Genomic DNA, 25,814 nt, shown 5'->3' with positions numbered 1-25,814 from the left:
GAATATTCCCCAGGTGTCAGACTGGATCCGGAAAGTTTTGCTTAGCAGTACCCCTGCGCGTCGGTAGGTGGCGTCGTGTGGCTCCACGTCCGTCACTGGCGTCATGAGCGCCGAGATGACGTCACAGAGACTACTTACGCGCCACCCATGCGCGCTAACGTCAGTTCTTTCTTTTTCCACGCCAAAAGCGCAGATACGGATTGAGTACGTACCTCAGTCATTTTTTGACTACTTTTTGAGACTTTTTGCCTCCTTCTCTTGCCTTCTGGTGCACGTAGGAAAGCCCGGATTGTGGATTGTGCCGCCGTAACATGTCAGTGGCGGACCCCCACAATGTGCGCCTCTACTACCTGAAGACCGATCATGACTCCCGGGACTGTTGAGCCTTGGCCCCGAAGGCATTGCGGGAGCGGCGCCGGAAGTTGCTGGAGGTCCGGCACTCCTCTCAACCAAGTTCTGGGTCTATGGGCCATTCGCTGGACCGGAGCCGTCGCTCCTCGGGCTCTAAGTCTTCGCCTTCAGATTCCGATAAGCGATGCCATAAATAGAAGTCAAAGAAGCGTGTTCGGTCTCCAACATTCCCCTGTCGATCCCCGTGGGCGGACGAAGGGGTCAGGGGCTCCGCCCCTGCGGTTCCTATGGTGCTGGGGAGTTCCACGGCCTACCCGCTATACCCGGGTCTTTCGGCAACTCCTGAACAAATGCAAGAGTTTTTTGCTGCCATGGACTGCCTCTTTAGGCCCCGGGCTCCCGCCCGCGGTCCGATGTCCAGATCCTGTTGGCCCGGCAGTTCCGCCACTGGCGTCAGCCCTGCACCACAGGATCCTGCGCCTTCGACCCCGGCGCCACGAGGTGCAGCACCGCTGGCTGCGGCCCTCGCCTCCGGCCCCGCCCTTGGCTCTGCCACAGGTGCCGCACTGGGTGCCATTCATCCCACCCATGGCCCGGTTCTCGGAACATTTCGTTCCGACTTGAGATCCGCATTGTGATACGGCTCCCGCTCGGCCCCGACCGATGCCGTTTTCGGCACCGTTCCCAACGTTGCTTGCCCCAGCTCCAGCCCTGCTGCCGCAGCCGGCTCCCTCTACTCCAGAGCCGGATGAGGACTGGGACGGCTCCGAGGACCCCCTTGCCCGGCAGTATGACTCTGAGCAGGATTGGGTGGACGACCTTCAAGATGCGGGCGAGCTTGATGTGTCTTCTGACCCGGGGTTTGCCTCTCCTCCGCCTACTATGGAGGAGGGCGCTTCCTATACCGTCGGGCTGCGGAGGCTCTCCATTTAGACCTCCCTACAGTGGCCCTTAAGACCAACCTCCATATGGAGGTGCTCCAGATGGCGTCCACGGCGTCTGAGCCGCTGCTACCTTTCAATGAGGCTCCCACCGAAATCCTCTTGGGCACTTGGTTGCGACCAGCCGTGGGGGCGCCAGTGGATAAAAACGTCACCAGGCGTCCTCGCCCGTCGCCTGGTGACCACGCATTCTTGACCACTCACCCCACGCCTGAGAGGCTGGTCATTCAGGCCTCGACGTCGCAGAGCGCCTTTCCCACGTCTCCGCCGGACAAGGACTCTAAAAGGCTCGACCAATTTGGCAAGAGGTTGTTCTCCTCTGCCAGCTTGGGGTTGCGGTCGGTTAACACCGCCTGCTTATTGGGCCGTTACTCCTACGCGGTGTGGGATCCGGTAGCTGAGGTCTTGCCTCTGTGTTCTGAGGAGGTCCAGGCTGACCTTCCCTAAGCGGTTGCGGAAGGCAAGGATGCGGCGAAGTTTGCCATCAGGTGTGGTTTGGACACTGCTGATTAGTTGGGGAGGGCAATTTCCACGACTGTGGCGTTGCAGCGCCACACCTGGTTGTGTTCCACTGGGTTCTCATCCGATGTCCAGAGCTCGCTCATGGACATGCTCTTTGATGGCTCCCGCCTCTTTGGCGATAAGGCAGACAATGCCCTGGAGCGTTTTAAAGACTCTCGGGCCATGGCCAAGCCTTTGGGTCTTTCCACAAAGAACCCTGCCACGTCTTGGTTTCGTTCCTTTCATGGCTAGGGCAGGGGCACCCAGGCACACTCTTCAAGCAAGCCTGTGCAGAACCAGCCTCAGCGCTGCAGTGAATTCCGCAGGGGCGTGTCTGGTAACCAGCGCGGGTGTCAGTCCACTTCCACCACCGCTTTCCGCCTCTAAGCCTTCCTAATCCGAGCTTCAGGGAGCACTGCACGCCGGTGGGTGGCAGGATACGCCACCACCTCCACCACTGGTGTGAAATTACATCAGGAAGGTGGGTGCTGCAGATAATCAGCCAAGGTTACGCACTCCCCTTTCTGTCCTCCCCTCCGGCCATGCCGCCTTGGTCCCCGCTTCTGGTCCCCAAAAAGGACAAGGGGGGCCTGCGCCCTATCTTGGACCTCCAGGACGTCAGTTGCTTCATCCGGCAGGAAAAGTTCAAGATGCTGACTCTGGCCAGGTCCTGGCTCGCCCTGGACACTGGATGGTAGCATGGACCTGCAGGACGCTTATTTTCACATCTTCGTCCTGCCAGCCCACCGGCGCTACCTGCGGTTCACGGTAGGCCAGGAGCATTTTCAGTTTGCCGTGCTCTCCTTTGGCCTTACCAGAGCCCCTCGGGTGTTCACAAAGGTGATGGCGGTGGTCGCAGCTTATCTGCGCAGGCCAGGGGTGTCAGTCTTCCCCTACCTCGACAACTGGCTGTTGAAGGCGGGCCCGCCCCAGGCAGTCGTCACCCACCTCCATAATACGGACGACCGCCTGCATTTTCTGGGGTTCTCCATCAATATTGCCGAAGTCGCACCTGAGTCCCTCTCAGAAGCTACCCTTCATCGGAGCGGTTCTGGATTTGACGCTGTATCGGGTTTATCCTCCCGAGCAGCGGGTCTGGGACATTCAGGCTATGATTCCACTCTTTCAGCCTCTATCTCGGGTTTCAGTCAGGCTGACCCTCTGGCTTCTGGGCCTGATGGCCTCCAGCATTCTGCTGGTGACGCATGCCAGATGGCATATGCGGGCTCTGCAGTGGGACCTGAAGTTCCAGTGGGCACAGCATCAGGGCAACCTGTCCAAACATGTCTTGATCTCGGAGGGCGCTGCACATCAGTTGCAGTGGTGGTTCATGAATCACGATTTGGTCAGCGGCAGATCCCTCTCCCTACCCCAACCGGAGCACGTAGTTGAGGCGGACGCGTCCCTCCTCGGATGGGGAGGCCACATGGGAGAGGCAGAGGCAGAGATCAGAGGCCTCTGGTCTCCGGCGGAGTCCCGGCTCCTTATCAACCTTCTGGAGCTGCGGGCAATACGGCTTGCACTGAAGGTATTCCTTCCCTCTGTCCGGGGAAGTGTAGTGCAGGTGTTCACGGACAACACCACCGCCATGTGGTATTGCAACAAACAGGGCGGGTGGGGTCCTGGACCCTTTGTCAGGAGGCTCTGTGCCTCTGGACATGGCTGGAACATCAAGGCATTACCTTGGTGGTTCAACACCTGGCAGGTTCCCTGAACGCCAGGGTGGACGAACTCAGCCGTCGGTGCATGATGGATCACGAATGGCGTCTGAACTCGGACGTGGCGCAAGGCCTCTTTCAGCAGTGGTGAGAGCCTTGGTTAGATCTATTCGCCACAGAAGAGAATGCGCAATGTCATCAGTTCTGCGCATTGGAATTTCCAAGGCGGCACTCACTCGGAGACGCTTTTCGTCGCGAGTGGAGCTGCAGTCTCTTGTACGCCTTTCCGCCTATACCACTTCTGCCCAGAGTGCTGAAGAAGATCAATCGCGACCGGGCCCAAGTTATCCTTGTGGCTCCGGACTGGGCACGAAGATACTCGTATCCCGAGCTACTCAGCATGTCTGTCGATCCCCCGATTCGTCTGCCTCTTCAGGAGGACCTTCTGTTGCAGCAGCAGGGGACAGTCCTCCACCCGAACCTGTCCAGTCTCCACCTCCATGCTTAGAGATTGAGCGGCGACAGTTGAGGCCATTTGACTTGCCTACTGAAGTCTGTAATGTCATTCTGGCAGCCAGGCGTCCCTCCACAAAGTCGGTATACGCCTGCAGGTGGAACAGATTTGTGGCATGGTGCACAGCAAAGGCTGTGGATCCTCTCAATGCCCCTCTTTCTGAGTTTCAGCGGTCGCGCCGAAGGTGCGCCAAAGGTAAGCCCGTCTACGCCCATCCGCGCCTGGCCCGCGCCCAGCGCCAGACCCGCTGGTCCACGCATCACCCACCCCTCCCGCATTACATACGACGCCTCAACCCTCTTAGCACTTAACCCCGGCCGACTCCCTAACTGCGCCCAAGCAGCACCAGGACACACCCATGGACCCTTCAGCTGCCACTCCTGCAAATTCACCTGCATCAAGACCCACACCAAACCAACAAACACCAAACAGAGATCCAACACCACCCACCTTAAATGCATCCTTCTCAACACCCGCTCGGTTCACAAACACGCCATCGACCTTTGGAATCTACTCGACACCATTTCTCCGGACATCGCCTTCCTAACAGAAACATGGATGAATGCCTCTTCAGCTCCAGACATCACCATAGCCATCCCGGACGGCTACAAGATCATCCGAAAGGACCGCACCATCCAAACAGGAGGAGGCCTCGCCATCGTTCACAAGAACACCATCCGCGTCTCGAGCAGCTCAGAAGACAATCTCGCTCTCGCCGAACACCTTCACTTCCAGATCCACACCGACCCCAAGACCACACTCAGAGGCACCCTCCTCTACAGGCCACCAGGACCCCGTGCAAAATTCAGCGAAGACATCACTGACTTCATCACCCCACACGCCCTCCCCTCAGAAGAATACATTCTACTGGGAGACCTCAATTTCCATCTGGAAAAGAGCAACAACAGTAACACTACCACCCTTCTGGACAATCTCGCCAATCTCGGACTCAAACAACTTGTTAACACCCCCACACACTATGCAGGACACACACTCGACCCTATCTTCTCTTCCAGCAAGCATATCTCCTTCACTCACACCACACCCCTCCACTGGACGGACCACAGTTGCATCCACTTCATTTACAATAAGACCACGATCCACAACCACCCTCAATCAACCCTGCGAAGAAATTGGAACAAAGTCAACAGCGACCAGTTCTCCACATCGCTTCTTCAAAAACCCCCTGCCTATTCAACGGACCCTAACCAAGCCGCCATCAACCTCACACAATGGTTAACCCAAACCGCCGACAAACTAGCACCCTTGAAAAAACATCAAATCAAACAAGGAAGCAAGAACGCCCCCTGGTTCAACGATGACCTTAAGAAATCCAAGAAGCTCTGTTGTTCCCTTGAGAAAACTTGGAAAAAAGACCCAAACACTATCACCCAAGCCGCCTTCAAAAACGCCACCCGCAAACACCACCAACTTATCCGGACAGCCAAAAAATCAGCACTCAAAGACCGACTAGACAACAACGCCCACAACAGCAAGGAACTTTTCAACATCATCAAAGAATTCACCAACCCCACCGCCAGCTCTAACGACATCACCCCCTCTCAAGTCCTCTGCGACTCCCTCGCCTCATTCTTCCATGACAAAATCGCCGACATTCATAACAGCTTTGACAACCAACCCGTAAACCAGTCCACCCCACTCACCGCCGAACCTGTACCTCCTCCGAATAACCTTTTCGACTGGAACCCAATCACCACAGAAGACACCATTCGCCTGATGAACTCCATCCACTCAGGATCCCCTACAGACCCATGCCCCCACCACATCTTCAACAAAGCAGACTCCATCATCGCACCCCATCTCCGAGACGTCATCAACTGCTCCCTCAACTCCGCCACATTCCCAGAAAGCTGGAAACACGCTGAACTCAGCGCCCTTCTGGAGAAACCCACAGCTGACCCCACCGAACTCAAAAACTACCGCCCCATCTCGCTCCTCCCATTCCCTGCCAAAGTCATCGAGAAAGCCATCAACAATCAGCTCGCCGCCTTCCTCGAAACCAACAAATCACTCGACTCCTCAGAATCTGGCTTCCGAGCCAAACACAGCACCGAGACCGCCCTCATCGCAGCAACAGACGATATTCGAACCCTACTCGACAATGGTGACACAGTCGCCCGCATCCTCCTTGACCTCTCCGCAGCCTTCGACACTGTCTGCCATAGCACCCTGATACAACGCCTCAGAAACATCGGAATTCAAGGAAAAGCACTGGACTGGATCATCTCGTTCCTCGCTGGAAGAACCCAGAGAGTCCGCCTCCCCCCTTTTAAGTCAGAGGCCACCGAAGTCATCTGCGGCGTCCCGCAAGGATCATCACTCAGCCCCACCCTCTTCAACGTCTACATGAGCCCCCTCGCAACCATCGCACGTCAACACAACCTCAACATCATCTCCTACGCTGATGACACACAACTGATCCTCTCACTCACCAAAGACCCAACCACCGCCAAAACCAACCTACATGAAGGGATGAAAGAAGTAGCCGAGTGGATGAAGCACAGCCGTCTGAAACTAAACTCGGAAAAAACGGAAGTCCTCATCTTAGGTACATCCCCTTCCGCCTGGGACGACTCTTGGTGGCCAACGGCCCTAGGAAAAGCCCCCATACCGACGGACCACGCACAGAACCTGGGCATCATCCTGGACTCCTCACTCTCGATGACCAGACAAGTCAACGCCGTCTCATCATCATGCTTCAACATCCTACGCATGCTCAAAAAAAATTTCGCTGGATCCCCACCGAAACAAGAAAAACGGTCACCCACGCGCTGGTCACAAGCCGTCTGGATTACGGAAACACCCTTTACGCCGGTACGGCCGCAAAACTGCAGAAAAAACTCCAACGCATCCAAAATGCTTCAGACAGACTCATACTAGACATCCAACGTACAGACCACATTTCCGCTCACCTGAAAGACCTTCACTGGCTCCCCGTCAACAAGAGAATAACGTTCCGTCTCCTCACCCACGCTCACAAAGCCCTATACGAACTTGGACCTGATTGCCTCAACACGCGCCTTTCCTTTTATACACCCACCCGCCATCTGCGTTCGTCCAACCAAGCCCTCGCCGCTGTTCCGCGCACCCACAAAGCCACCATGGGGGGAAGATCCTTCTCCTACTTAGCGGCCAAGACCTGGAATTCCCTTCCCATCCGCCTCCGCCTTACTCAAAACCAACAGCTTAAAACCTGGATATTCGATAAGTAAACCCCCCCCCCCCCCTTCCTCAAGCGCCTTGAGACCCTCTGGGTATTTAGTGCGCTATATAAATTCCAACTTGACTTGACTTGACTCTTGCCCAGCAGGGCTCTGCTCTTGGCTCTATCAAGGGCTACCTTTCTGCCCTTCAGCCTTCTTAAGGCTACCTGATCAGCCTTCTTTGTTCAAGTCCCCCATAGTAAACAGATTCTTAAAGGGCATCACTCATATGTTCCCTCCTGTCCCTTTCGTGATGCTCCAGTGGGACTTGAACCAGGTTCTCACTTACTTGATGTGCGCTCCCTTTGAGCCGCTTCATAATTGTCCTCTACGTCTTTTTACCCTTAAGACTGCTTTTCTGGTTGCCATCACCTCTGCCAGGAGAGTGAGTCAGCTCCAGGCTCTTTTCTCTAAACCTCCTTTCCTTTCTGTCCATCCGGACAAGGTTGTGTTGCGGACAAGACCCTCTTTCCTGCCCAAGGTAGTCACAGCCTTCCACATCGCGCAGTCCATCACCTTGCCCACCTTTTTTCCGCCTCCGCATCCCTCGAAAGAGGAAGAGAGCTCCACCATCTGGACCCAAAATGTGCGCTCTCTTACTATCTGGATCGCACACGCCAGTTCCGGGTGGATGACCAACTTTTTTTTGTTTACGTGGGCACTAAGAAAGGACGGGCGGTGCACAAGCGGACCATCTCTCGGTGGATCGTGTTGTGCATCGAAGCGTGTTACTCTTTGGCTTAGAAGGAGCCTCCTGTTGGGCTGAGGGCTCACTCCACTCGGGCCACGGCGACTACTACTGCCCTGGGCTGGGGAGTCCCCTTACAGGACATTTTTCAAACAGCTACGTGGGCCTCGCTGCACACGTTCGCGAGACACTACTGGCTAGATAGCCAAGTTCTTCTTTGGCCGTTCCGTCTTCCAGGACTTTCTGGTGTGAATATTGGTTTGCAGACCCACCACCGGGGTTGGTATTGCTGGGGTATCTATTCTAAGGTAAGTAATCTATCACTAACGTGTCTCTTTCAGATGCACAAGTTACTACTTGTGTAACGATATAGCTGTAAGAGACATTAGTTAGTGATAGATTCCTTACCGACCCACCCATCCTCCCCGTTCTGCGAACCGATATCTAGGGTTAAGGTCATCCCCTTTCAGGGCCCTAGTTTCATGGCACCAGTGTTGGTTCTTTCATGGCTCTGCGTATCTGGCGCGGAAAAGCTGTGTATCAGAACTGACGTCAGCGCGTAAGGGCGGCGTCTAAGTACTCTGACGCTGTCATTACGGCGCTAACGACGCCGATGACGGCCGCGGAGGACGCCTACCGACGCGCAGGGGTATTGCTACGCAAATGTTTCCGGATGCAGTCTGACGCCTGGGGATATTCTAAGGTAAGGAATCTATCACTAACTAATTTCTCTTACAGATATATTGCTACACAAGTAGTAACTTGTGCATTACATCACTCATGACCTGGTCAGTGGCATCACTCATGACATCACTGGTGACATCTCAAATGATATCACTGGTGACATCACTGATAATATCATCCTTGTGAAAGAGTGGCAGACCTCCTCTCACCCTAATATAACCTTTGATACACACATTCAAAAATAGGACCTACATTTTTTTTTTTTAAATGAGATACCAATACCAGTTAGAACAACCTATTCAGTTATTCCAAAATCTACATACACATCCACTCATTCACCAATAGTTCTATATAGTCACTCTTACATGTACTCACTCATCATATGTACTCATACACCTATACATCCTGTTACACACCTACACTTATGCATAGTTATTCACACATATACTCACACATGCAAATAAACTATCAAACATCCATTTGCTTGCATATACAGCTCTACACACACCACTACACGTATTTCTACATAAACGTACACATACTTACTCTCAAACAATCAGTTGTAGAAACACATACTTATTTATACAAGAACTCTTCCAATCTGTCACTGTCATATATCCTTACTTATATACAGCAATACTGGTTTAAAACATATGTACTTACTCATAAAGACACTATTGAGGCAGTCATTCACTCACTAACACACCCATACACACACTCATCCACCCATACAGTCCTGCACACATGCTGTCTTCAAAACACATACAAACAATGAGTCAGTCATTCATGCATCTGTGCGCTAAGGAATACCCCCACCAAACCATACAGACACTCATTCTGATACTCAAAAAAACAACTAATAACCCATATAGACACTCATGGAGCTACTCACTAACCCATGCAGCCACTACTACACAAAGTGAGACACTGATACAGATATTTACATATTTAAACATTACTTGCTAATACATGTATTCACTAAGATATACTTCATAAGTCAGTTATACTATCAATTTTACAAAAAAAAAACATTTAGACACTTATTTACCCATTTATTCTTCCATCAGGCTGGTCGTTGGTGTTTGGACCGACAGGGGCAGGGCGACCAGGGGTTTCTAGGTACAGGGCTGCGCTGACGAGGAGCTAAGTAGCGGGGGGGAAACACGCCACTAGGCCAGGTCCAACACGCGTCCCCAGCTGAAAGGCGGAGAGAACTACCCATCCCCTTGGGGGTTCTCTTCACTGAGGCGGAAGAATCGGGACCGGCCGTCTGCGTTTTCCGTGGTCAACACCCGGCCGGTGTTCAACAGTGAAATCCATCCCCTGGAGGGAGATGGACCATCGCAACAATTTGGGATTCTCCCCTCTCATTTGCATTAGCCACCGGAGGGGTCGGTGGTCGGTTTGGACCCGGAAGTGAGTACCGAACAGGTAGGGCCTCAGCTTCTTCAGGGCCCAAACCACCGCGAAGGCCTCCCGCTCGATGGTGCTCCACCTTTGCTCTCGAGGGAGTAATCTCCGGCTAATGAAGGCCACTGGCTGATCCAGTCCTTTCTCGTTCATCTGGGACAGGACGGCCCCGATGCCATGCTCGGAGGCGTCCGTTTGGACCACGAACTCTTTGGAGTAGTCGGGAGGTCTGTAACACAGGGGCGGTACACATGGCGTGTTTCAATGCTTCGAACGCCTCTTGGCAGGCGGGGGTCCAGCTGACTTTTTTCGGCTGGCTTTTGGAGGTCAATTCTGTGAGGGGTACTACGATGCTGCCATACCCCTTAATGAATCTTCGGTAGTACCCCGTGAGCCCCAGAAACGCCCGCACCTCTGTTTGGATGGTGGGGGCCTCCCAGGCCACGATCGCATCGATCTTAGGTTGGAGGGGTGCTACGAGGCCGCTGCCGACTTGGTGCCCCAGGTAGACCTGGTAGTCTGATTTGACATTTACTGGCCTTAATGGTGAGACCTGCCCTCTGTAGGGCTAACAAGACCTCTCGGAGGTGGAGGAGATGTTCGGTCCAGTGGGAGCTGAATACTGCAATATCGTCCAGATAGGCGGCACTGAATTCTTCCAACCCGGCCAGTACCTGGTTCACCAGTCTCTGGAAGGTGGCAGGGGCGTTTTTCATGCCGAAGGGCATCACCCGAAAATGGTAGTGACCATCCGGGGTGGAAAAGGCAGATCTCTCTCAGGCCTCTTCTGTCAGGGCTATCTGCCAGTATCCACTGGTCAGGTCGAAGGTGCTGAGGTATCGAGCAGACTCTAGGCGGTCAATGAGCTCGTCTGCTCGGGGAATGGGGTGAGCGTCGGTTCTGGTGACTGCGTTGAGCCCTCGGTAGTCCACACAGAATCTCAGCTCGGGAACAGCACCCGGGGCCGCGGCCTTGGCAACCAGCACCACCGGGCTGGCCCATGGGCTGTCGGAGGCTTCGACCACTCCCAGGGCTAGCTTCTTGGAGACTTCGGCCTTGATGCAGGCTCGCACTCGGTCGGGAACGGGGTAGGCCCTGTCCCGTACGGGAGGGCTGTCCCCGGTGTCCACATCGTGGACGCACCAACTGGTGACTCCGGGGACGAGGGAGAAAAGATCAGAGAACTGTCCCAATAACTGGCGACAGTCCTCGCGCTGCTCGGGGGTGAGGGAGGGGGCGAGAATCACTCCCTCTACGGAGCCATCTTTCTCCTTCGCACACAAGAGATCGGGGAGAGGATCCGTCTCTTCTTCTGCCCCGTCGTCGGTGGCGAGGAGTAAACTCAACTCGGACCGCACAAAGTGGGGTTTCAGGCGGTTCGCATGAAGAACCCGCAAGGGGTTCCTCGGGGACTGTACATCAACAAGGTAGGTAACCTGGCTCTTTCGTTCCACCACTTTGAAGGGACCTGTCCAATTGTCTTGCAGGGCACAGGGTCCCACAGGGGCCATCACCCAGACCTGTTGTCCGGGCTGAAACTCGACCAGAGTGGCATTCTGGTCATACCACCTTTTCATTTCTTCTTGACTGGCCTCGATGTTTGCCTCGGCCAGCTCTCGGAACTTCCGAGTTTGGTTGCGAAGAGCCAGAATGTATCGAAACACATCTGGTGGGGGCTCCAAGGACGTCGTCTCCCACCCTTCCTTGACCAGGCTGAGGGGTCCTCGGACGGGGTGCCTGTAGAGCAGCTCGAAGGGGCTGAACCCCAGGGACTTCTGGGGGACTTTGCGGTACGCGAACAGGAGGCAGGGGAGGAGGACGTCCCACTTGCGTTTCAGGGATTCCTCGAGGCCCATGATCATCCCCTTGAGGGTGTGGTTGAACCGCTCGACCAGGCCGTTACCTTGGGGGTGGCACTGTTGCCAGAGGGACTTCATATACTTCGGGATGAAGTTCGTTCCTCTGTCGCTCACTGCTTCTTGCGGGAACCCCACCCGGGAGAAGATCCCCATGAAGGCCGTCACCGTTCGGAGGGGGATGGCCTCGGGATATCGGGTGGCGTGATCCACCAGGACCAGAATGAACCGGTGTCCTAAGGACATTCGGGGGTCAAGAGGCCCCAGGATGTCGATTCCCACCCGCTCAAAGGGGGTACTGGCCACGGGGAAGGGTTGGAGGGGGGCCTTGCGCTTCCCTCCGCTCTTTCCGCTGGCCTGACACGTGGGGCAGGACCTGCAGTGGGCCTTCACATCAGAGCGCATGTGTGGCCAGTAGAAATGGGTGACCAAATGGTGGTACGTTTTGTCTTGACCCAAGTGTCCCGCCAAGGGCACATCGTGGGCCAGGTTCAGTAGAAATCCGCGGAAACATAGGGGTGCCACCCGCACTCGGGCTGACCCTAGTTCGGCGGACTTTTATTCGCTATATAGTAGACCATTTTCCCATTAGACGTGGTGGGAGCCGGACTGGTCACCAGCGGCCTGGGCGGCAGCCTGTTGCCGCGGCCCCACTAGAGAGGGACAAGAAGTCTGCTCCAGGCAGAACTCTTCTCGGGAGGGCCCCCGAGGGACCCCCCTCTTGGCGCCACTGGGCCAACTCGGGGAGATCGTCCGTGCTCAGGGCTGGCTCACCAGCTTGGTCCAGGGGACCGGGATCGGAGTAGCTGCTTTCGCTTGGAAAGAGGTCAAGGCCTTCGGTTTGCCCGCTACCCTCCGGCTCGGCGGAGACGGGGCGAGGGTTTTCGGTTGCCACCTCCTCGGGGGCGGCCACCCGGGCTGTCATGGATCGGGTAGTCACGCAGGCCCACTCGGGTAGGCCCACCATCTCGAGGAGAGTCTTTCGCTCTACTTGCTTCCAGGGGGAGCTCTCTAGATCGTTACCGAGGATACAGTCCACGGGCATGTCGGTGCGGACTGCAACTCGTAACTCTCCGGAGACGCCCTCCCACTCGAATGGGACCTGAGCTATTCTACAGGTGCGGAAGGAGTTGTCAGCGGAGATCACTCTGCAAGAGGCACGGGGTACTATCTGGTCTGGAGTGACTAGGTGCTCCTTCACAGCAGTGATACTGGCCCCGGTATCTCGGAGAGCTCCTATGCGGAACCCGTTGACAGTCACCTGCTGTCGGTATTTCTCCGCAGGAAGGTTCCGGGGACCATTTCTCTATCTCCCAGGGAAACCAAGGTCATGGCTGCTGGTTCCCACCCCTCGGGGTCCTCTATCTCCTCTTCTTCTTCTAGGGCTATGTTGGCGAGGTGGCGCGCAGGGGGACCAGCAACAGGGGTCTTCTTGAGCAGGGGGCAGTTGGGGTCATTGGCATAGTGCCCTGTTTGATTACATCGGTAGCAGGCTGTGGTTATTCGGGATCCTGGTCTAACGGGAGGGAATCCGCCCTTTGCGTCTGGCGGGGGGGGGTCCCTGGCTGGTTCCTAGGGGGACTGCGGGGAGGCCCTGCCTGGGAACCCCTCTGTCTATTCTGATTCCCTGCGCCTCTCTGGCGGGGAGATCCTTGTTCGTTTCGGTTATAGTCCCCCACGGGCCCTCGGGGGACTCTTGTGTTCACCCATCGATCAGCCTGGACAGCCAACTTCCGGTGGTCTGCCAACTTGCTATCCAGAAGGTGCTGTCTCAGTTCCACAAAGCAATTGTTGGATAGGTGTTCATAGGCGATGAGGTCTACAAGTCCTTCGAAGGTGGTCACTTGGCTGCCCTTGATCCACCCTTCGAAGGCCTGGCTGTAGAAATTCACATATTCTACCCATGTGGTGCCGGGGATCTTTTTGCAGTCTCGAAATCTCTGCCAGTACATCTCCGGGGTGAGCCCATATCGAGCCATGAGGGAGTCCTTCATATGGGTGTAGGAGTTCATGATGAGGGAGGGCAGATCCAGCAGGGTGTCTCTTCCCTCGCTGAGGAAGCGGCCCCATAAACCTTCCCTCCAATCCTTCTCAGGTACTCAGTGGGCGGTCATGGCGACCTCGTACGCCTTGAACCACTGCTGGATATCGTAATTTTTATAATATTCCTTCACCACATCCTTGGGGATGTGTACTTTCGGTTCGACCGGGGGTCCAGGGTCTCTGTTCCCCGGGGTTCGGGTCTCCTCGTTCCTGGCTTTAATTTCGAGCTCTTTCAAGCTGCGCTCGAGTTCGAGTTGGAGTTTCTTTCCTTTGTGCTCCCGCTGGAGCTTCTTTTCTTCCAGCTCCCGCTGGAGCTTCTTTTCTTCCAGCTCCCGCTGGAGCTTCTTTTCTTCCACTTCTCCTTAAAGCCGTAACTGCTCTACGGCTAGTTTTTTTTCCGCCAGCTTTATTTCTCCTTCGATTTTAAGTCGGGCCAGTTCTAGCTCGTGGTTTCGATTGCGCTCTCGGTCTGCCATCTCTTCTATCGACAGACCTCTCTCCGTGCTGGCCTTCTGTGGTAGGGAGTCGGATCCCTCTTCCTTCAGGCCGTCAGTTTCGGTCGGCGGCTCCTCCTCTTCACCATTTCTTTCTGTCTTGGGGAGGGGGGCCCCGGCTTCTACCCAGGCCGTCAGGGCTTTCTGGAAGTTGTCTTTGGTGCTCAACCCAGTGGTAGCGATGCGGAACTCTTTACAGAATTGTTTTAATTCTTTGTGAGTATAATCTTCCAGGTGTTCTTTCTGAAATGCGGTCTTTTCGTTGGTTCCGGTGAGACTCATGGTTTCCCTTGTTCGGGTGGTGTGTCAGTCACTTTACTGTACGATTCTAGACATAGGCTCTTATCCCGTCACTTGCCACCAATGTTAGAAGGGGCTATCCCAGAGGCCAGGTTATGTCTACCCGACTCCTCCGTGACCCGCCTCTCCCACCAATAATGCCGAGCCTTATGAGAGATCTCCACGGGGGAAGACCTCAAGTAGCGAATCGTACACACGAGGACCACACCACACTTATGAACAGACACCACACTGTGGGTTTCGTTATCAACTTCTTTATAATCACATAAAAAGGATTATCACTCTTATATACAGCGATTGAGGGATCGCAAAAAGTCTCAAGTCTTCAGGGAGGGGATAGCGGGACAGTCTTAGTCTCATAGGCCAGTACGTAGCGTACCCTGCGCACAGCTCTCAATCCTCGAGCCGGGGGGATACGGAAGGTGGTAGGCGCACCGGTGATCCTACTCACTTGAAGATGATTCAACTCGTGTTGGTAGCGTCGATGGTCCAGCCGGACTAGAATGTTCCTTGAGCCGCGACGAAGTCAGCAGGGCTCGCTCTGGTGGAAGTTCTGGAAGAGCCGCGACCACGTCAGGAGGGCTCAGAAGGTTCGGTGTAGGTCTTCAAGATTCAAGCTCGAGCCGCGACGAGGTCAGCAGGGCTCAGATGTTTCAGTTCCAAGAACGAGCCGCGACAGCGTCAGCAGGGCTCGAAGAGTTACGAGGTTCAGTTCAGCCGCGATCAGATCAGCAGGGCTTCCTTGTCCAAGATACAACTGCCCGCTAGTTCAGGGGCGGGCCTTGATATAGTCCAGTGGCCCTTTGATGTCCGGACTCTCGCAGGTGGAGGTCCGAGGCTTTGGGGGCGGCCCGTGGGTGAGGTCCGGCGGTTGGTCCTTTGATCCCTTTGAGGTTGCGTCCGGGAATTCCCAGACGCCAGCAGGTCTGGAGCCAGCACTCGGGGAGGCCAGAGGTGCAATCGAAACTGACCCCCAGGGGCAGACCAGAGGTGTGATCAAAACCAGTCTCTCAGGGGAGGCCGGAGGTGCCATCGAAACTCCTTGTCTTCTCTCACTAGGGTGGCCCTCACCCTCCCAACGGGGGCTGGCGCGTCTGGTGCCTACGCTGTGCTGGGGTCATGTTAGGCCCACGGAGTCAGGGACCTCTGGGAGGGAAAATGGCTGCCGGTAGGCCTATAGGGCCTTGCGGGTTCGGGGCGCGCGGGGCTGGAAAAGTGGCCGGGGACAGGCCGAGGCCGAGGCTGGTCGTTGGCGTTTGAATGGACAGGAGCAGGGCGTCCAGGGGTTTCTAGGTACAGGGCTGGGCTGACGGGGAGCTAAGTAGCGGGGGGAAAAACGCCACTAGGCCAGGTCCAACAACTGATGACATCTCAAATGATATCACTGATGACATCACTGATGATATCATCCTTGTGAAAGAGTGGCAGACCTCTCACCCTAATATAACCTTTGATACACACATTCAAAAATAGAACCTACATTTTTTTTTTAAATGAGATACCAATACCAGTTAGAACAACCTATTCAGTTATTCCAAAATCTACATACACATCCACTCATTCACCAATAGTTCTATATAGTCACTCTTACATGTACTCACTCATCATATGTACTCATACACCTATACATCCTGTTACACACCTACACTCATGCATAGAGTTATTCACACATATACTCACACATGCAAATAAACTATCAAACATCCATTTGCTTGCATATACAGCTCTACACACACCACTACACGTATTTCTACATAAACGTACACATACTTACTCTCAAACAATCAGTTGTAGAAACACATACTTATTTATACAAGAACTCTTCCAATCTGTCACTGTCATATATCCTTACTTATATACAGCAATACTGGTTTAAAACATATGTACTTACTCATAAAGACACTATTGAGGCAGTCATTCACTCACTAACACACCCATACACACACTCATCCACCCATACAGTCCTGCACACATGCTATCTTCAAAACACATACAAACAGTGAGTCAGTCATTCATGCATCTGTGCGCTAAGGAATACCCCCACCAAACCATACAGACACTCATTCTGATACTCAAAAAAACAACTAATAACCCATATAGACACTCATGGAGCTGCTCACTAACCCATGCAGCCACTTATACACAAAGTGAGACACTGATACAGATATTTACATATTTAAACATTACTCGCTAATACATGTATTCACTAAGATATACCTAATAAGTCAGTTATACAATCAATTTTTCAAAGAAAAAACATTGACACTTATTTACCCATTTATTCTTCCATCAACTTTTAGATATACATATATAAAAAATATTTATTTTTCAGAAAGACACACATTCACTGGATGATGTCATCAGTGATGTCATCAGAGATGTCATTTGAGATGTCATCAGTGATGTCACTGACCATGTCATGAGTGATGTAATATGTGACGTCATCAGCAGTGCATTGCGGGCTTGAGAGTTATAGTTAGCTGAACTAACTATAACGAGGGAATTTCAATGGCTTTGTATGAGTAAAATGTCCAGCTAACTATAAGCTGTGTGAAACCTATGGTTTGTTCAGTGAATTTGCAAAGTTTTTTTAAATGCTAATTCCTAACTATAACGTGGCTGAAACCTATGTTTTTTTCCAGTGAATTTATTATATATATCTTATAGAGTCCAATTAAGTGATACTTACTGTTACTTTACTGATATTTCATTTCTTCTCTAGACATTCATTCAGCAGTAAATGAAATCGCAGAAGTGAACAACGTGAATATGTCCAAAATACGTGATGTTCTCCTGGAGAAATGGCTATGTCCAACCATCGTTCCAAACGTAAGTAGAAGCTGAGATCTGCCCCTGTTGTCATGGAAACGTGCGGCCTAATCATGCATATTTCACATAATGAATGGTCATCCCGAGCAATGAGTCGTTGTTGTTTACCATGGGAAAGTGGAATGTAATTAAAGCCCTTGTGACTTCGAGGCTGCTGCTGCTTCTTCGGGTATCCCCCTATGGTCTCTTCCAAATGTATGTTGTCCACAGAGATTTGGTGGGAGCCACTTACCGTGTTTGATGCAGGCAGGAGCTGACCGCCAGCATTTCCAGGGTATTAACGCCGCATGGTGGCTCATTAGAAGGATTCCCTATGGGCAACATATAGGACCTTTTAAAGATGTTTTTTCGTGAATAAACGACTTGTTTCTGTAAATTATTCAGTTGACTTAATCCAGCATGTGGTCTAAATTAGCTTATGCTTCTCCAAACCTGTAAGGGAATATACAAACCGTGTCTTCATGGACGTAATATATAATTTCCTGATCTGTAACCTGCTTTTTTGGACCTTAGCATTACATTCAAACATCATTTTGAATCAATTGTGGAGGAATTTCAAAACGTATTCTTGTAGTTTTACGTTCTCATTAGCCGGACATAATGTGCTTTTTGTGCTCAAAACACATTCTGCTTACCCAGAACTTTGTAAAACGAGTTTATTCCATGAAGACGTGTTTCTTTTCAACATGCTAACACAGCCAGCGTTTCCTCCCTGCTTGACAGCTCTTTACCACTCTTTTGGCCTCCTTGTCTCTTATTTTGAACGTAGAATGAAGTAACTACCCATTTTTTTTCTCTAGAAGCTGATTTGTTTAGTTCATTCCTGTAATGCTGCCACATGCTTCTCACTGAACCACTAGTTACAAGGCTCGGGGGCCCTCAGGAATAGAGAATAGTTGAGCGAACCGTCATTTTGTGGAGAAGTGTGGCTCAATGGTTGGAGCGGCAGACCCTGATGCAGAGGTCTGGCCCGGGACCAGGGTTCAATTCCCGCCTCGGCGGCTCTTGGACTCAATCTCCCCGGACCTGATCATTCTCGCCTCGGTGCCTATTCTAATCATGGGTCCCACACTGCAACTCTGGGCAATAGCTTGCTTAATCTCCACAACGGCCCCAGCAGCGCTTGGATGCCTGGCCTCCACCTTGGGGGTGTCCAGGAGTGGGCACTTCACAGGGAAAGCCGGGAAGGGTTCCACAGCGGTATGAATACAGCGCTACGAGACCTCTGTGTAGAAGGCGCTATATACATATAAAACACATTTACATTTTGAGCTGATTTTGTTATTAATATATAGTGGGGATCATCCCTAAGTTAAACGGTGAATGTAATTTAACTAAAGAAGCAGGCAACTCATGAGGCACAAAGTATAAATGAAGTTATCATCAGTCTCCATACCCAGAACCATCAGCTTCTGGAAGGCGATATTCATTAATGCACGCGCTTTGAATTTGGTCGCTGACCGTCTGAATCACAAAAAAAAGTTGGAAATCTGCTCCCGCAGGATTCTGACCTCGCCAGGGTGGAGATTACTTACTACTTGTAATTCAAAAATGTTTTCCATTTTACGCCTGTAATTCTGTGACCGACACAAACAATTGTGAATTATATTTTCTTACAAGAAAATATTCCTTCATATATTTTCACAGGATAAAATTGGAAGCAAAATCAGCTTTTCGGAATTAAGAAATTCTTTTGCCCTGAAAAATAAGGCAATTTTTTGCTTGTATGTTTGATTCTATTGGATATTTATAACCTCAGATACCTCACCCTTGTGAATCACCCTGGGTGCTAAACTGGATCTTGAAACTCTTGCAATAGATCCTGTGACCCGGCGGGTAGAACCATCACCCTGTCACCTCTCCATCCTACCGATGGACATGACAGTACAGAGCCACATACAGGAGTGTGGCTGACAAGACTGAGATTGTACCGGTAGTGTGCAGAATATAACTTAGGACCTTATTCCTGAAAGCCCAATCCCCAGAATGGTGAGGTCACTGTCCAGCGAGAAATCTGATTAGATAATGTTTCCACCAGAACGGGCGTTATTTGAAGCTTATTGTAGGAAAGAAGGATCTTTCTGGAATAGATACCCCCACGTTTTGCTTGGTGTCAGTGTTTTGACTAGTTCGCTGGAATCTTGCTAACCAGGACCTCAGTGCAGTGCTCTCTCCTCCAAATTCCATGGTAAAGTACTTTTTACACCCCACAATTGGCATACTAGGGTACCATTATAAGTCCCTTGTATATGGTACTGAGGTACCCAGGGCATTGGTACACCAGGGGTCTCCCATGGTCTGCTGCATGTGTTATGCCACCCATGGGGCCCATGCAAACTGTCCCTGCAGAGCTGCCATTGCAGTCTGCATGAAATGGTGTTGCACCTTTAACTTTGGATAGAAGGTTCCCCTAATATCCCGGTCACTGCACTTTTAACCTATAAGTCACTGCTAAGGTAGGCACTTCAGTCCAAGGGCAGGGTTCTTGCTTTGAAGTATGTGGGTACCCTTGCCCGAACAGAGGTACCCCTACAAACCCCGTACTCCCTTCTCTGGGTTTTGGAAGTGCAGAGCAGTCATTATAAGGTATGTAGTGGACTCAGGCTAGTAAAGATGCCCTACAACATAATGGCTGCCTCAAACCTGGCCATGTTTGGTATCAAACTTTTTGGAATCATGCAACTGCACAGATGTAAGTGTTAGTTTCATGATGACATGTACTATGGGCTCCTTAGAAGACCCCCCAATTCCTAACTGTGTAGGCTTGCAGGGTCTGCCTGCTGTCCCACTCTGCTGCAGACACTAGATAGTGTTCTCCCCCCGGGGGATGAGCTGAACTCGGGCAGGTGGAAGCTCAAAAAAGATTTCCTGCGAAGGAGAGGTGTGACCACCTCTTCTTTAGAATTGGGTAGGGTGGGGGCGCTTCAGAGTGCCACCAGGCTGCTTTAAGGACTGATTTGGTGCCATCCATGCATCCCAGCTAGAAGGAAACTCCCTTGAAGTGAAGAAGTCACTTCCCTGCATCTGCAGACACTTATATGACTACCAGTTTGCTGATCCTGTTGGCTCTACAGCACAAGTGGAGTGGCTGTAATCCCTCTAACCAACGTGAACTGCCTCCCTATGCTCCACGTCTGTCTGTCGTTCGTCAGAATTGTTGGCTGTCTTGACGGAAGATCTTCAAGCTCCCAGAAGCCACACCCTCCAGCACTGAACAGCTCCAAGAATGACATCCTGCCTGCATCATCTGCATTGTGGGCCTCCATCTCCTGTGTGCTGTTGAGGCTTACTTGCGACTCCATGTGCCTAGTGCCAGAGGGTCTTAATGGGGCTCTATCGATTCCTACTGGCTTTCCTGCGTGCTGGCCCTGACTTGCCTATGCTAGGTTAGTCCCCCAGACCTGACTGGTCTGCAACACAGCATTTTCTCCTGGGGACAGTTTTCTGCGTTTGCCCAGGCTTGTTAGTGGACCTGTCAGCCAGTGCCCTTTCTGCGCTCATTGACCGGCGTGGGTCAGCTAGTCTACGGCTCCTGTGCTCCTGAATCGTTGCCTGTACTCCACAGCTGTTGCTTCATCCTCACCGTGCTACAGCCAGAACCTCCAAACAGGGCTGGTATTGTGCTTGTATGCCTCCTGGTCAACTCTGGGTGGTTTAGACTCTGTCCCCTCAGCTTTCAGGTTCTTCTCATCTGCATTCCGCATCCTGGTCCCACCGCCTGGTCCACGAGACTGTAGCTGCTAAACTTCCACAAACCTCCCTTGGCGTCTACGGGCATTTCCGACTCAACTTCACCCTTATGCACTGGGCGCCCTGGTGTAGGTATCGTGGTTCCTGGGGTATCCATGAGTAGGGTAGCTCTCCAACATTCCTTGATCCAAGTGGTTCCTTCGGGTACCTTTGGGAAGGGTCCTAGGACTGTAAAATTCCAACTGTGACTTATCCTGTGCTATCCTATGGACGTTTAACTCGGTGTAGCCACTCTGTACCCAGGTGCCTTGAGATCCCTGTCTACTCACCTTGGGTAGTTCATTGTTTCCTGTGGGGTCCTCCATCCTTGGGTAGCTGTCCCATTTTGGTACTTACCTTACATTCCACTATTTTAATATATAGTTTGGCACCCCTTTTGTGCCCTATGTGTTCTTTTCTACATACTATTTTTCTTATGTGTGTAATTGATGTCTCTGGGTAGGAGAATACTGTAGGAAGGTACATCCTGACTATGGTTGCCCCCAACTTTTTGCCCTGTGTTTTAGCTGGTTTTGGACATAGTCGACCTGGGGCCCTGCCAATCAGGACCCCAGGCCTACTGCTCTCTTTGTAAAATGGATTCCATGTACCCTAGGTGCATTTCCAATTGGTACTGGGCCACCCTATCAGACCCTGTAACTCAGGGCATGGGTGTACCCAGGGCTGCCAGGGGCTGCAGCATGTATAATGCCACCCCTGGCTGGCCTCCTAAATTTGACACAACTGGCTGCTTGACAGCTGGGGCAAAGTCGTGTAATCACCCTTTGCTGTAGATATAGTATACCTATATCTAACCCTAAAATGGACACACAGATTCCTATCAGTCACTCCTATGGCAGGCCTTAACAATCCTGAAGGCAGAGTGCTTGGAATCGTGTGAGATGGTGCTCTGGCATGAGCTGAGCCTGTCTGCAGCTTGCGGAACCAAGTCCTAATAGCTGTTCCATGATATCGCATACCATATACTCTTAAGTGCATTATAATCCTCGCGGTTAAATGCTATCTTTGGTATTGCTTTATCAAAACATGTCGAGTAAGGTGTCATACGAATTGGAATACTAACCCCTCGCCAATTCTGGCGACGGGGTTAGCATTCCACCCTTCTAGAGGGACACGACATGTATGTAACTGTGAACCCCGGTTAAAGTTAACTGAAGCCTCAGCTCCACAAAATGGATGCTGCCACCACAGACACGAGTCTGACCCCCTGCAGCTGGGAGTCCTTCCAGCGAGGGGAGCCTGGACAAAGGGTTTCCTGTCAGGGGCGGTGCTAGCACCGTCCCAGGCATGGTTTTGTGTATCCTGGGTAGGCAGGGCTTTACAGGAAGGTGACTGCTGAGTGGCACCCCGGTGCTCACTACGCATAGGCCGGTCTGAACCAGTTCCAGGGGCACACCAGCCCCTGGCCTGGGGAAGTCCGGCATGGCTGAGGGGTGTGACCACCCCCCACCTAGTCCCACCCATAGGCAGGACCTAGTCACCGGGTCAGCCCCCTTTTTTAGTATAAAGATGGGAGCGGGCCCCCTGTTCAAATTAGATCATCTTTGGAATCAAGACACGACTTTCTGCGAAAGGACTTCAAGATTTCTTCATCAAGATTCTCCCTTGTGGCTAAGGAGTAGTCACCCTGCATCAAGCGGGCACCATCCTAAAGAACACTGCGGTCTGCTGCAAGTCCTTCATCACGAATCCGACGACCCAGCTCGACGAGACCCGGCTTCCCTGGCACCTCTGACCTCTACTCACCTCTACAGCCAAGCTGAGAACCGTGAGTGCGACGAGACCTCGAGGGACCGACGATCGCCAAGACTGCACGACATCTTTACTGCAAGCCCACCGTGTCCTCCACGGGTGAGTGCTTTGGGGTCCGAGAAGCCCCGACCCTGCGCAGCTCCAGCACCCAAGATCAGCCTCCCTGCATCTCCACGATCTGCGTGGGGCCCTTCTGCTGTTTGCTGTGCACCGCGTTGTTTGGCTACTAGCCGGCTGGCTTGTGGCCTTCTGAACGACGCCCGACGACATCACTGCTGCTGGTCTGGTTGCTCCAGACTGGCCCTTGCTTCCTTCTTGAAGAGAGGCACCCCGGACCCTCCTGGTCCACTCCAGACGCCATTTTAGGTCCACCGCGTGGGCTTGAATTTGCCAAGGCTTTGTTGCCCAATCCTGGGTCCAGCGACGCCGACAGCTTCTATCTTCGTGGGACAGCTCGATCCTCCTTCCTGGTCGCCGACAACGCCTCCTGGTCCGTGAGATCACCGAGCCCAGCGTCACCCACACGCCTTGTCGAGGTGGCTACCATCCGGTGCCCTCCTGGTGCCCACTGACTACTGGCTAGTAGTCTCGAACTTGGTCCCCTCTGCTTTCAGGTGTCATCTTCCATCGATCCAGGCTTGGATCCACCGAACTTTCTTCACTGGTCGCCTGCCAGCAACTTCTTTCTTCCAGGCTCCTGGTCCGTCAACGAGGATTCCCGACGTCCTTTGAGTCCTATGCAGCTGCAGCCCCTGGGCTAGGTAACTTCGGCATTTCGGTGCCCCAGCATAGCCTCAGTATCCAAGGGTCAGAATCTACTTTCGTTTTCTCCCTACCAGGTCGGGTTCGCCCGAGAACACTAACTTTGCAAATTCTAGCTACCATAGACTTTGTCCCGCATCTCGCGTGAGAGTGCACACACTGCACCGGAGTCCCCTGGGTCTCCTAGAAGTAATCTAACGATTCTATAGTCAAGTCCTAGCGATTCCAAAGGCTATTAGTACTGTACTTACCTGCTAGTAATTTCGCATTCCACTTTTCTAGTATATGGTTTTCCGTGCCCCTCGGGCATTTGTATATACTGTGCTAACTTAAGTATTTTTGTAAGAGATTTGGTTTGTGCTTAGTACCCTGTCCTCATAAAGAGTACAGGGCTGTTGTGATCTTTAATAAATAACTGTTTATTTTCATAACACTTGTGTGGTGTCCTTTCACTTGGTGTTCAAGGGGTATATGTGGTATAACAGCTGGCTTAACACGCCCTCTCGAGTCTTTAGCCTTAGACTGCTCGTATCCACGCTACTAGGATAGCTGGTCTATAAGGTTGACTTACAACCAATCATCAATAAGGGTTGCTGGACTGATACATAGTGTTCACTAGAATAGTGAGCACTGCATATCAGGCCACCTTCTCACAAATACCAAGTTAGTGTCCGTGTGTAGTAATAAATATAAAGTATTTTTATTCTCACCTGGTGTGGTTCTTTCTTGTGTGAAAAGCTTACTGACGGATTGTAGTGGTACAAACACTTGCTTTACACCCCTCTTGACTAAGCCTTAGCTGCTCTCCACAGCCTCTCCTTCAGAATTCTGGTTTTCAGGGACCTAAACACTATCACGAAGGGTTGCCTGGACTCCGTGCATAGTTCCCCACCATAGGTGGACTCTATACTGAGCCAGCTTCCTACACTTATTCTTCTGATGGGTATTTCTAACAGCAGATGTATCAACTTGTGAGGCAGTTCCAAAACTATACTCCCTCTGGGGCGGCAGCTCTGAACATTGGACTCGCACCACAAAGTTCTGCAAAACCTATCAGTGAAAACATGCCTCCATGCAGACCTGTTAATACATTAGTAATTTATTTTAATCCATTGTCTTCCATATGTACTGCTCTGAAGAGTGAGAGAAGCAAGGTGATGGATGGAATGCTTGAAGTAATCTCAGCCACTGACAATCGCTCGGGCCCATTCCAATCCATTGTTTTTCACCCTCCATGACATTTCAGTTTGGACCCAACCATATGCAAATCAGTCTTGACCCTGCTCCTCATGGGAACAGTCCAGCCCGAACTGCCAGGCCGGGTCATCCCTGAACCGAAACACAAGCAACCTAGGACCAGTTTACCCTAGTTAGGGCAGACCTTGGTGACACATAAGCATAAGACAAACATACTTAAACGTACTTCTGGTCTCTACAGGGAGCAAGTGCGAACATCGACTGGACACGGATGCATGGTGTCACCTCCCTAGCCCACTGGCAAGATGAAGACCAGCGTTTTGTGTTCTGTGATGAAACAGTGATACAAAATCTAGATTCATTGTGAGAAGCTGACTTACCCAAGAGCCCCAACTTTTCCTTGTCATTAATATTTCTTCATTCTTCTTTCTTGTCACTTTGAAACTATTTTATTTTATTTGTGTGTATGCTTGTCGGCGGCTGGTTCTTTTGCTAACTACTTTGTGAATATAAATTAAAATCGTTTCTGGAATGAAAGGGTTAACTTTTATTTGACATGATTGATTTTGTTAGTGCATAAAAATAAACTGTCAATCTGAAAATCTTCTTTCTTTTTATTGTGGAAAACAGAATGGGCAAGAATTTTTTGGGGACATACAAGAAGACGAAGAACTCCGAAGGTACAAACAGAATTTGCGCATTGTCTTTGCTGGGAACGTCTTTGCATTGTGCGGGCCTTACTTTGGTAAATTAAATGTGTTCACCATGGCAGTGCAATCAAATAAGCGGCAATCATTGAAAATCCATTAGACCAGTGGTTCTTTACCTTTTGACTTCTGTGGACCCCCTACTTAATAATT

General features: G+C 51.8%; 1 protein-coding gene across 1 annotated transcript in view; it reads left to right on the top strand.

The window, feature by feature from the left end:
• KNTC1 (kinetochore associated 1) overlaps positions 1-25,814 on the top strand; it is a 926,084-nt gene that overhangs the window by 634,371 nt on the left and 265,899 nt on the right. Inside the window, exons 51-52 of the mRNA XM_086942947.1 lie at positions 17,387-17,493; positions 25,585-25,634. Of these exons, the coding sequence (XP_086799073.1) occupies positions 17,387-17,493; positions 25,585-25,634 (157 nt within the window). The remainder of the gene's footprint in view (positions 1-17,386; positions 17,494-25,584; positions 25,635-25,814) is intronic.

The sequence above is a fragment of the Lissotriton vulgaris genome, chromosome 11, assembly GCF_964263255.1.
Source record: "Lissotriton vulgaris chromosome 11, aLisVul1.2, whole genome shotgun sequence".
NCBI lineage: Eukaryota > Metazoa > Chordata > Amphibia > Caudata > Salamandridae > Lissotriton > Lissotriton vulgaris.
This window is presented reverse-complemented; position numbering and strand designations above follow the sequence as displayed.